Source organism: Dermochelys coriacea, chromosome 9 (assembly GCF_009764565.3).
Source record: "Dermochelys coriacea isolate rDerCor1 chromosome 9, rDerCor1.pri.v4, whole genome shotgun sequence".
In the NCBI taxonomy this organism is placed as follows: Eukaryota; Metazoa; Chordata; order Testudines; family Dermochelyidae; genus Dermochelys; species Dermochelys coriacea.
This window is the reverse complement of record NC_050076.1, coordinates 82,387,291-82,399,576: the sequence shown is the minus strand read 5'-3', so window position 1 is coordinate 82,399,576 and position 12,286 is coordinate 82,387,291. Positions and strand designations below refer to the sequence as shown.

At 44.2% G+C, this 12,286-nt stretch overlaps 1 protein-coding gene across 16 annotated transcripts in view; it reads right to left on the bottom strand.

The window, feature by feature from the left end:
- ARHGEF9 (Cdc42 guanine nucleotide exchange factor 9) overlaps positions 1–12,286 on the bottom strand; it is a 314,624-nt gene that overhangs the window by 150,837 nt on the left and 151,501 nt on the right. For 3 of the 16 annotated variants that reach the window (XM_043492314.1, XM_043492315.1, XM_038416967.1), the window contains exon 1: positions 865–1,572. The exons of 9 other annotated variants lie outside the window; for them this stretch is intronic. In XM_043492314.1, coding sequence (XP_043348249.1) covers positions 865–1,063 — 199 coding nt within the window. In that variant the 5' untranslated portion in view covers positions 1,064–1,572. Of the gene's footprint in view, positions 1–853; positions 1,573–12,286 lie in introns of those variants that run through there. 4 more of the 16 variants (XM_038416960.2, XM_038416966.2, XM_043492317.1 and 1 more) reach the window with 4 other exon arrangements.

The window sequence follows — 12,286 nt, the reverse complement described above, 5'->3', positions numbered from 1 at the left end:
TAAATGAAGTCGCCAAAAACTGCCCATATTGGAATCCTGTTATCCCTGAGATGGGCAAAGATTTTTCATGTGTACATTAAAAAAAGGAAGCCTAACTAATATTTTTAGAAAAAAAATCAAAACAAGAGCAAAACCCTTGCATCTGTTGCTTTAACAAAGGAAAACAAAGCATGCATTACTTTTCATCTCTGATCTCTTCCCACTCTGCAAAGATATGAAACACACATAAACAGAAAAAAAACCCCAGCTGGTTATGTTTCATTCTCTGCTATATGTCTAAAGAAAAGAGCTATGCTAAACTGGTGGGAACATAGAATTTGGAGGGTTCTTTGGACTGAACATTGAGTATTCGAGTCACACTGTCAAGGCAACAGAAATAAATCAATCAATCAAATTTCTTCCCCTTTTTGCGGCTGAATGTTATTTTAGAAAAGATTTAATAACGTTCATTTCTCAGCTAGGATTTTTTTCCACCTTTTAAAAATGGCCAGTGCTCTAGATTCAATTAAATACACACCATCTCTCACCTGGTACCTACATAGTTACTCTCAGAGACACTCGACATTAATTGCTTGCAAGAAATGTTGACCAAAAAATCCCTATTCTGTTCTTAACGGGAGTCCGTATTTTATAAAGGAATCAAAACAACACACCTAGTGCTTATTCTTTTAACAATTTTTTTACTCTGTTTCTATCTAGGTATGTACAGCTGTATCTAGCTATCTGTAACCAAGAGATATATGAATGGATTATTATTATTTATCACATTTAAAATCCAGGCAATAAGCAGCTACACTTACAGGCATACTTAAAAGACAAGACATGACAAAAGATTTACGGAGAGATAATATACCAACGTCATACATATCACAGCGAGGCCATGTTGAAGCTCAGTGCGTTTTCCCCCCTCAGTAAGAAATCTCTCTCTCTCTCTCTCTCTCTCTCTCTCTCTCTCTCTCTCTCGCTCTTGCTCTCTTGTTGAATTGCTAGTGGCAATAGCCCCCAACAGCTCAGGAGAAAAAATCCATTTAACGAGTGCCCAGGAAGAACATGAGTATGACATTCACAAGCAATAGCACTACGATCACTGCAAAAACGACCACCGTTTGAACATCCAAGGTCATGGTGCAATGCAGAACACTGTAGTGTTCAAGATGTGGGGCTGGTAGATTTGGAGATGTCAATCTCTGCTCTGTAAGACTGTCCATACATCCACCATGCTAGAATAAAGGAGAAAACTGTTCCTGGTTTGGTTTGTTGGTTGGTATTTGGTTTTGGTCTGCTTTTTTGTTTGTTTGTTTATCCCCCTATCTGCTGCCTCTAGTTCATTCTGGAGCCTGCTAAGTGAAGCATCATCACAATCAGTGATCACTTCAGACGCAAAATCCTTCCTTTAAAAAAAAACCAAAATGCAAATGCTGGCTGCAAGGTTCTCTCTCTTTCTCTTCCCCCCTCTCTCTCTCCTTCTCTTTCTTGCTGGCTGGCTTGCTTTTTAATTCATCAAGCCAGTGCAGATAAGAAGCCTGTGTGAGTGTGACAGCTCGGCAAGCTGCTGCTGCTGCATCTCTCAATGTGAGGCGGGCCCTTTCGCATACTAATCAGCTCCAGTGACCAGGCAGTGAAGGGAACTTGGCTGTCAGTCAAATGCAAAAGAAAAGCCGAAACCATAAATGAGTCTTCCATTTAGTATGGCAGTGAGGAGCAGGACAGTTTCTTCTGCTTTTAAAGCAGTTCAGAAAATACATCACTTTATGGAACAGATTTCAGAGTAGCAGCCGTGTTAGTCTGTATTCGCAAAAAGAAAAGGAGTACTTGTGGCACCTTAGAGACTAACAAATTTATTTGAGCATAAGCTTTCGTGAGCTACAGCTCACTTCACGTTAATGCATCCGATGAAGTGAGCTGTAGCTCACGAAAGCTTATGCTCAAATAAATTTGTTTAGTCTCTAAGGTGCCACAAGTACTCCTTTTCTTTTTATGGAACAGAGCATGTGGTCTAGTGGTTAGAGCACAGGATGGTGCCTCAGGAGACCTGTGTTCTAGTCCACAGGCTTCTTGTGTAACCTTGATCAAGGTACTGTGTGTATTGTGGATTTAATCTTTGGATGAATGATGCTGTTATTTCTAGGAGGCTGTTCAGTTTAGGGAGGGAATAAGAGGGCAAGAGCATCACACAGTCACAGGGTTTAATGCCAGAAGGAACCACCGATTCATTTCATCTGACTTCCTGTATCTCACAGGCCACCAGCACCGTCCAGCCACCTGCACACCAAACCCAACAACTGAAATGAGACCAAAGCTTTTCAGCCCACAGGAGACTAGACTATTATGTGCCACAGGCAGAGAATCTGAGTGCTTATTATGCCCCTTGTCATAAGGAGCAACCCACATCGAATCATTTGGAACCTCAGTGTGGGTCTGAAAAAGAGACCATACATTTTGAGGAGTAAGGGACTATCTCTTCTCAATTCTGCACAGCACCATGCATGCTATCCTTGGTACTGCACGTGCTGCATTGCAAATAGATTTCTCCACACAGAGCACTAAATTATACCTTAATCCCGTGGACACAGGCGTAAAGGGAAAAAGGATTGTAGTAACTTTATTTATGCTACAACCATCCAGAAAGTTGATTCCTACACTAAGAAAACAAAAATAAAAAACAACCCTCTCTTCCCCCCCCCCCCGCCCCCCACAGGTCATTTAGGTCCTTAAAGATAAATATACAATACTCTGCTTCCCAGTTCCTGTCCCCTCTCTACACTCAGTGAATTCTGAAAAGCAAATGATTGACGGCAGTAAAGGTAAGACAAATGTAGAAACACTGCCAGTACAGATACCTTACATGCTGAAATGTGAAAATCAGGGCTGATCTTCGATGCATTCCAGGAAATCTGCTCCTGAGAATTTACTCAGGAAGTTTATGCATGCAGACTAAGGTGACATAGGTGAGGTTTTTCATAGGAGTCGGTGGGTGAGATTCTGTGGCCTGCGCTGTGCAGGAGGTCGGACTAGATGATCAGAATGGTCCCTTCTGACCTGAGTATCTATGAGTCTATGACATGCAAGAAATGAGTGTCGTTTTCATTGAAATCAAAAACTGCCAAGATTTCAGAAAGGTGCTAGGCTCTTTAATTTAAGTGGATGGTGCCCAAGCGTCCTTGAGCCATCTTCTCTCATCACATGATCCTAGTCATTAAAGATCTGAGTTGGCATGTTACTTCTGTTGCCGTGGGATATAACAACAACACCCCTAGACCCAAGGGAGATATCCAGGGTCTGAACTCAAGACCTCTAGATGTAAAAAGCATAAACTTTGGCGACTTAAGCTAAAAGACCAGCCTCCTTAGAAGGGAGGCAGTAGCAGACTCAGACAAACTTCTGCGTGGTCCAATCCTTAGAAGGGGACAAAGCCGCATAGCAGGTTAGTGTAGGTTACATGATAGTCACATCAGCAGGAGGCAGTGTATTTTGTCACAACACCTTCATGATAGAACAGTGCATAGAATAGTGATAGGAGTACTCCTGATGGCGTTCAAAGTGATTGGGATCCAATCCTGACCTCATACCACTGAAGCTGATGGAGTTACACCCGTGTGAGATTAGCATCAGGCCGTAGGTCTGAGCTGTCATTTAAAGGTGTGTTAAAGAAATAGATATTTGCTGTTGGGCTTATTTTATTTTCCCCTCTGTCTATTGGGTGAGTTTATGCAACAGACTCCTTCCTAAGTTGCCAGTAGGGTTTGAATCTCCACACCAAAGAACAGGCCTCTACCACTGACCCTAAAAGAGAAAGTCCTTTCTCTGGCAGCAGAGGCGTTTACCTTCTAGCAGGCCGGGCACCAGATTTGCCACCCACTTTGCCAGTCTGTCACATTCAGTGCTGGTGAAAGGTGCTGGATCAGTGGTGGGCAACTTGCAGCCCGCGAGGGTAATCCATTGGCGGGCCGTGAGATATTGACTGTTCGCAGGCATGGCCTCCCGCAGCTCCCAGTGGCCGTGGTTCACCATTCCCAGCCAACGGGAACTGCAGGAAGTGGCAGCCAGCATGTCCCTGCAGCCCACGCCGCTTCCCGCAGCTCCCATTGGCTGGGAATGGCGAACCGGGGCCACTGAGAGCTGTGGGTGGTCGTGCCTGCGGAAGGTCAATGTAAACAAACTGTCTCGTGGCCCGCCAGTGGATTACTCTGATGGCCTGTGTGCGGCCCACGGGCCACAGATTGTCCATCACTGTGCTGGATCTTTAGCTCACAGAATAGGTACAGCCCAGATAGTAACTGTGCAAGCTCGCCCCACACTCTCAGCCCATCCTGGCAAGGAAGGAATATTTTTGGGGTGGGAGGGGAGTCCAAGCTCCATGGCTCATCCACACTATGGCTTCTGCTGAGGCTGCTAATGGTTTCTGTGATGTTCTGTTTCTGTTTACTGGGAGCTAGACTGAGACTACAAAATATTTACCATTTTCTCAGTAGGTCTAGAGTAAGTGTAGCCTGTGCTGTGTTGTGTTGATGTGTGTCAGGAGTAAGTGTAGGCTTGTGTTATGTAAGATGGATTCTTCTGCTTCCCTTGAAAAAAAAAAGTAATAATAAAAAATAAAAGCAAAACGCCATCACCAATGGCTGAGGTCCCTGGTTCAGTTCAAACAGAACATTTCTCATTCAGGAGGAGACAGTGAAGGATGATTTCCACCTGCATATTTACAAGAAGTTGCTTTATAAACTTGCCCAAAACAACACAACTGCCTCATTAATACACACTGACCAGATTTCACCAGCCTGACAGATCTGCTGGAGTATTTCTCTCTGAACTTGCACTTTCTAGTTTTAAGGACTGTTTCTAGGGTTCTTCAGCCTGATGCATATATTCTACCAATTCAAACTATCCAGAAGGACAAATTACATTGAAAGGGCGTGGATGTCATAATTTTCCAAACTCATTCATATTCTCCTCCGGCTGTTTTTTTCTAGCTCAGATAAACCTGTTTCAAACGCCCAGATCCGAACACCTCTGAACTTTGAGGAAGTTCCATTCTGGGTCTGAACTTTGTCACGGACTCCTCCTCTAACTGCAATGGATCTGATTAACCTAAAACTCAGAGGAAACAGTGGTGCAAGTAGAATTCATTTCTTGCCAGTACGCTGCACTCATTGGAGGGACACAAAGGGAGGGCACCAGCTAAAGGTGGGCACATGACCTCCCCACGTGACTCCTCCCTGCCGCACCCACAGCTGGGGGCACCTGTGCTCTCCCTATCCCCACCCCATGATCCATCCCACGTTACCAGGTGGGGGCTCAGTCCTCCTCCCACTGCGCTGGAGACTTCTGAACCGCAAGGCTCTTTGGAACCACAGTGGTGAAAGAAGCAGAACATTGGGCCGCTGGGTGACCTCACACCGGCAGCTCTTGCAGGGCGGCTGTACCAGCCCCACCACCAGCCCCTCCACGCAGCTGCGTCTCCTGTCTGGGGTCTGTACAGCAGCCTCACCAGAGGACAGGGCTGGGATGATACAGCCATGCTGGAGGAGCTGCACGTTCTGCTTCTTTCACCACTGTGATTCCTGGGAGAGCCCCGCAGTTCAGGACTCTCCCCGGTACCACAATAGTGAAAGGAGAAGAACGTGGGGCCACCGGCAGCAGCTCCTTTGGTGTAGCTGTACCACTCCCAGCCTTGCCCTCAGCCCTGTCCTCTGATATGGAGTTGCTGGCGTGGGGCTGCTGGGAAGCCCCACGTTCTGCTCCTTCTGTGTCTTTGTGATATGAAGTACCGGTTATAAACATCTTACAGGTACGGCGTACCGGACCATACCTCTGTACTTGCACCACTGAGAGGAACCCTAACTTATGGCTGGTCTCCGTCTCTAAAATGGACCAAACCAAAATCCCAGACCCAGTCGCCCTTGGACTCTGGGGGAGTTTGGATCTGGAACCTAGCCTTGTGGCTCACACTCATCTCTACATCCTACAAACAGAATCAGTAGGGGCTTCTGTTGTGTGCTAGCCTCACAAACATGGCATCTGGTAATTGCCACTATGTGTCTCAGCAGAATATTTGGTAGGACACTCGAAAGGGTACAAATGTGCAGAAGCATGGACAAGAGAAGAGATGCAAGTGTGTCATTCTTTGTGCTGAACACCAAAAATCTAAATCTGAACTCCTTGTGGCCATCTACCCCATAACCTTAGTGTATACACGCAGGGACAGCATACACATACACTCACATTACAGGAGCTTTCACAACCACAGTTTACAATGAGAGTTCAAGGATGACATCTTTAGTATCAGAAGTCAGGAGCCAGTTCTGAAGACATAACACAGACCATACAAAGAAGGAATGGTCCAAGTAGCTTCCACTGAGAAATTTCACTTTTTTTAATGTACTGGACTCGAATACAGAGAAAATTGGAGAGGCCACTGAAAAAATACCAACTGTAATCTTGTTAATTTTCAGACATATGTCGTTAAAGAAGCAGCACCAGTTCCCATAGCCTCATGCCACATATCTGCATTTGTACTAAACTGGCTTAAGGCATGTGATCATGTCTCCCACTAGGGGATAACCCCTGTGAATATAATGGCGTTACTCACAACTAAAGGAGACACTCCTTTAGCTCAAGCAGTAGGGACTTATGCTTTCAATAGTTCAATTCTCATTGAAATCTCTGCTGTCTCTGAATTCACTAATAGAGAAAGGAAGGATGGTCCAGTGGCTAGGGCCTGACACTTTGGAGACCTGGGCTAAATTCCCAGTTCTGCCACAGACTTCCTATATGAAGCTGGACAAGTCTCTTTGTGCCTCAGTTCCCCCATCTGTAAAACAGGGATAATAGTGTCTCACTAAGATTGTGAAGTGCTCAGATACGAGGGTGTGGGGGCAATATAAGATCCTGAGACAGGTAGGTAGAGTATGACTGTGTTTTTAGTACAGTTACATGTTTTTCAGAAGGAATTCACAATCCACATCATATTCTTTTGGCATAAAACAGCTAAGGAAACAGCCATTGTGTACAACCCAGAACATGGGCTAACTACTTATGCTAAACTATCTATTCCACATTGTATTTAGCTGTGACACTCTGAGTATCTTTAACTCAAAGGCTTGTCTCTCCCACCACCAGCAGTTGGTCCAGTAAAAGATATTACCTCACCCACCTTGTGTCTCTATTGTGTACAACAGTAAGAAGTCACTAAATTTCACATCCAGCCCCATGCTGAGAGCAGCCTCTTACAGGAGATATGTTTTTAACAAACTAAGAATAAGGATAGTGACACTTCCCAATTTGATTTATTTTTGAAATCTTGATCGCAAGTTACTAGTAATGATAACATGCTTTTCAGACACAACAAGCTATGTTAAAACGACAGCTGTAAGAAACTATGTTCCAAATGGATCAGGGCCTGGTTTATGAATTTTGGGCAGAAATTAAATAGTAAGAGCTTCCAGTCCAGTCACTTATTGTTTGGTCAGTACTAAATCTGTGACCAAAAGCCAAATGGTTCTAAATCTAAATCACTGATGAAGATATTGAACAGAACTTTACCCAGGACCAATTCCTGCGGGACCCTACTTGAAATACCCTTCTAGCATGACTGCAAACCATTGATAACTACTCTCTGGGAAAGGCTTTCCAACCATTATTGCACTTACCTTATAGTAGCTCTATCTAAGTTGTATTTTCCTAATTTGTTTATGAGAAGGTCATGTGAAACAGTATCAAAAGCCTTTCTAAAGTCAAGATATCCCACATCTACCACTCCCCGTCCCCCATTCACAAAGCCAGTCAAAGAAAGCTGTTAGGTTGGTTTGACATGATTTGTTCTTGACAAATCCAGGCTGACTCTTACTTATCACCTTATTATCTTTTAGATATTTGAAAATAGATTAATTATTTGTTCCATTATCTTTTTCGGTACTGAAGTTAAGATGGCCTCTGCAGTGTGTATAGGAGAGATTAGGGTTATACTTTTCTCTGAGCAAAGCTTCTACTCTATCGTGTCTTCCAGAGAAGTTTGCAGCTTCATCAAATGCACAAACAGCCATCTATTTGTGGTCCAATTTACAAGTATTTAACTCTTCTAAGATGCAGGTTGTCACAGATGCAGTCGATGTATCTTCTATAACCTGAACATTTAGAAATGCACCTACTAGTCTACCACTAACATCAAGATAACATATGCAATGACAATACTTGACACCCATTTGCATCAATACATTCATCAGCCATGTATGTAAATTTTTTTGAATTTGGTGAGAGAGTTCTTCACTTTTTCAACTGCTGAATCTTTCACAGTTGTACTGCATGCTTCTAACAAGTCAGTTGAGTTTCTTGCAGAAAGATATGAGCATTTGCTGGTCTTGTTCGGAACCAGCGTCCAACCCTAGGGTTAACAAGTGTCAATGCACTTAACATTGGCCTCTAGTTTGTAGTGTGTGGTATCTCTTGCTAAAATAGAAAGTATGATGTGATAGCCATATTTGTTCACATAAACTGTGTTGTGTCTCCAGCATTAACCATCTCATAAAGAACTTCTAAAATTGGCTTTCACGGTGACTGGCTTGTAAGGCTTTCTACATGTCAATGCAGTCCAGAGACTTGGTGTTTTGCAGCCTTTTCATATAGTTTGTCAGCATTGGCTTTGCTGATTGGTCTGGCAAACCAAACTCCTCCACTTTTACCAGTTGTAGCAATAGGAAGCTTTCCTTATTCATAAGCTTGCAAGAGGTGCACCAGTAGCCATCTTTTGTAACTTCAATAAATGGGAAAAGTTTGACCGACAAACATCAGGAACTGCCTTTTGGTTGTGGAGACACTGTATCTTCAGTAAGTAGCTGTATTTGTGCTTTGGGCTGTTCAGATGTAGATACACCACTTGAACCTTCAGATGACATATTCTTGGTATGTTCTTCATCTTGGTTGGTTTGACCACTGGGTGGGCTGATAGGGGAACTTGGTGTGGGGAAATCCCTGCTCGGGGTTCAGGCATTGGCTTCAGCTGGCATTTTGGGCAAAGATTCCAGTGAGTTCTTGGTTTATCCCAACTGGTTAAAATAAGTCAGCTGCCCCCTGTCCTGAACTGCATGGGACAGCCTGTCTTGCATCCTGTACAACTCACTTGCAGGACATTGCAGAAGTCATTTTGGGTTGGAAAAGTGCCCCTTCTCGTTCCTTGTGTGACGTTTCCACCAGGCAAACACTGACATTTTTACTCCTCTCATGAAAGGCGTACATATGAGAAATGCTCCCAGCTTTGTCTAGTCTCTGCTTTGAGGAGCTAATTGCTTCCCTCCTTTTTCTCCCTGAAGCTGTGGTTTGAAGCGGTAACAGACATGGTCACAAGGCCTGTTTTGGTGCTCAGCTCACCTTCTGCCCTCCCCTCTGTTTTTCTCAGACACTTTATAGGGACATGCACTTGGATGGATTCTCCTATATGTTACAAGTACAACCCCTCTGTGCTGATGGAGATGCTATAAAATCCCCAGCCAGCTGAAGGAGAATATACTTGGTGCAGGCACTGCATTGTTATGCTACCAACTGCCTTATGCAGGCCACCTCAGGGTGTACATGGGTGGGACCATGAGCAGGAGGGGACACATTAAGGGTGTGTGTTGAGGGTTGCAGAGTTGCCTGTAAGCAGCTAAGGCAGAACTGCTGCAACTTAGCTCCCTGGCTGCTTAACTTACACTGAGGCCATTTTAGCCCCCGCAACAGTCCAGAAACCTGAGGGTACTAAGCTGGGTTAATGTCACATTGGCCCACTCCCTTCCCAGGCTACCCTGGTGTGTTCTGTACCCCTTGAAGGCTCAGTGCACAACCTCATGCCTACACTCACTCTGCTTTTCAAAAAAATGCTTGGAAATAGTAGCCCTCAGCATTCTCCACGGGGGAAATTTATGGAGGAAACAGAGGATGGATGCAAGGCTGTCCACAGCACTAAGCCACACAGTGCTGAAGGGAAAAGGTGGAGTGACTACAGGAGTCCTTGCACCCCTGCCTGTCCTGGAAGAGGATCTCTGTGCCATCCCCAATAGGTTGACACATTTAAGGCTTTGGGAATAGATAAGCCTTGGGTGGAAGTGCTGGTTCATTGATTAGATTTACCCCATGGTTTGTAGAGGATGGTAGCAGCTATCCCTGCCCCATAGGTTGAAGGTGAACATTCAGTTTCCTCTCACACCCTTGCAAAGATCTCCACATGAAATCTGATGGCTGCAAGTGGAGATTGATGTCACCTTCTGGGAGCAATCTTACAGAACCCATGGGCAGTGTGCCTGATGGTGTACTTGAGGAAGAAGGAGCCAGGTGCTCAAAAGCAGAAAGGATAAAAAGCTGTTCCATGTGAGAATCAAGGATGTGTTTCAGTTTTGCCACAACATAGTAAGATTCTTTAAAAGTCAATGCATCACCTGTCCTGTGCTGCTAAAGAGCACATCTAATAGAATGTTTTCAGTTGTCTAAGCCTGATGAGGTCCAGCAATTAATAGCGCAGTGCTGACATGTTGGGCAGAATGAAAACAGTATGATCCATGATGTACATACTAACAAACAACACCATAATCCTTTCAGAGGAAAGGGCAGGAGAAGAGAAAGTTTTCCACTCAGCTGTGGGTTGTTGGCTATCCTTGTAAAGAGATGGTTTAATTAGACCTTTGCAGTACAGAGAGTCTCCCTTTTCAGAGCATGGGTTAAGATCAGATCTGGTCAAGGCACCTCCCCTGATGTAATGTAAGAAATTCACACTGCTCCCTTATCAAAGGCCTGAGAATTTGAAATACCAATAACAATAATGTAGTGCACTCTTCTAGCAACTTTCATCCAGGGAGTTCTTAACGAAGTTTGACTAACAGTCATTAATTAAGTCTCCTATTAGCCTTTCAGGATAGGGAAGACTAAGCTGTTAGCCTCTGTCTCCCCAGCCCAGGAAGGGCTGCCATGCCAAAAGTCTGTTCAGGCCCTTCCTTCAGGGCACAGTTTAATTCTTTATATGTAGAACTCACAAAGGAACACCAACCCAAAGCTATTTGCAGGAGCCCTTTCCCTTGCATCTCTCCCACCTGCTTTAGAAGCCAACTTTCTTCCCCCAGCTCCTCCCTTCCACCAAGCTCTTCAGCCCTTTCTAGGAATCATCTGACCCTTTCCCAGCAGGGTCTAATAATCCCCTCTGCTCAGCCCAAATACCTGTTCTAAAAAGGGCTCTGTCTCAGAACAGGGCAGGCTGGCCAAATGCCCCCTGGCCCTTAAAGAAGCAGACTGCCTTGTTACAAGAAATATAAACACATCCCTTTTATCCATGAGGAAAGTGGAGCACAGGGAGAATTCCACAACTAGCTCAGGGTCACAAAGCAGGTCAGTGGCAGAGGTGGGAATAGAACCAATGGTCCTAACTCCCAGTTCCTTGTTCTAACCATTAGACCACATGCAAAGAATAAGGACTGGTTAAAAATCAGTTGTTGGTTTTTCCTTTTCCCCAGCTGCTTGTTTTTCTCCTGCCCCTTACAGAGGCTGTTGGTTATATTTGGCCCTGATTTTCCCTCATCAAGATGAACAGTGGGTACTGGACGAACATCATCTTGTTAGGATACACACTGACCTTGTGTACCTCATATAAATTAACCCAGAGTATTAGAAGCACCTCTCAGAACACAAGCATCTACTCACAAATGAAAGAAGAGCCCAGTGAATTCCCAGTGATCTGACACCCATTCAATGAAAGCGATTACACCAGTATGCCAGGAAAAAGTAGCAATTCCAACCGGATGGCACTGGATGTATGGATTTATTGTCATATTTTATCTGTGAGAATGTTATCTGCATTTTTTGAAATTTACATCAATTTCTTATTTAAAATCAGAGGAGATTCATTCCATATTCCACATTGGCTGACACCACTACGTACACTCCGACTGACGGCGATGGGGATGCACCATGTAAAATCTGTACAGGATTTGATCCTCCATATAATACAGTACAATAGTCCACTACAACAAAGATTACCGTCCTCATCCCAGAGGATTACCCCCCTCATCAAAGTCCAAAGGTGACATTTTTATGACAAGAAAGTGGCTACAGTATACTGGGAAATTTTGGCAGGCATGGAGATGACAAGAGTTATCAGAAAGTGCCTGAAAGTCACTATGTCTATCTGGCAGATGTGGACCAGTATACAGATGCAGAAGATGAAACCTGTATCTATGGTTGCAGAAAAAAATTCTCTGATATTATGTTGGATTCTTTGAAAAACAGTATGCGACTACATAATGAAAGGTGCATGGTAATGCATACAAACAAA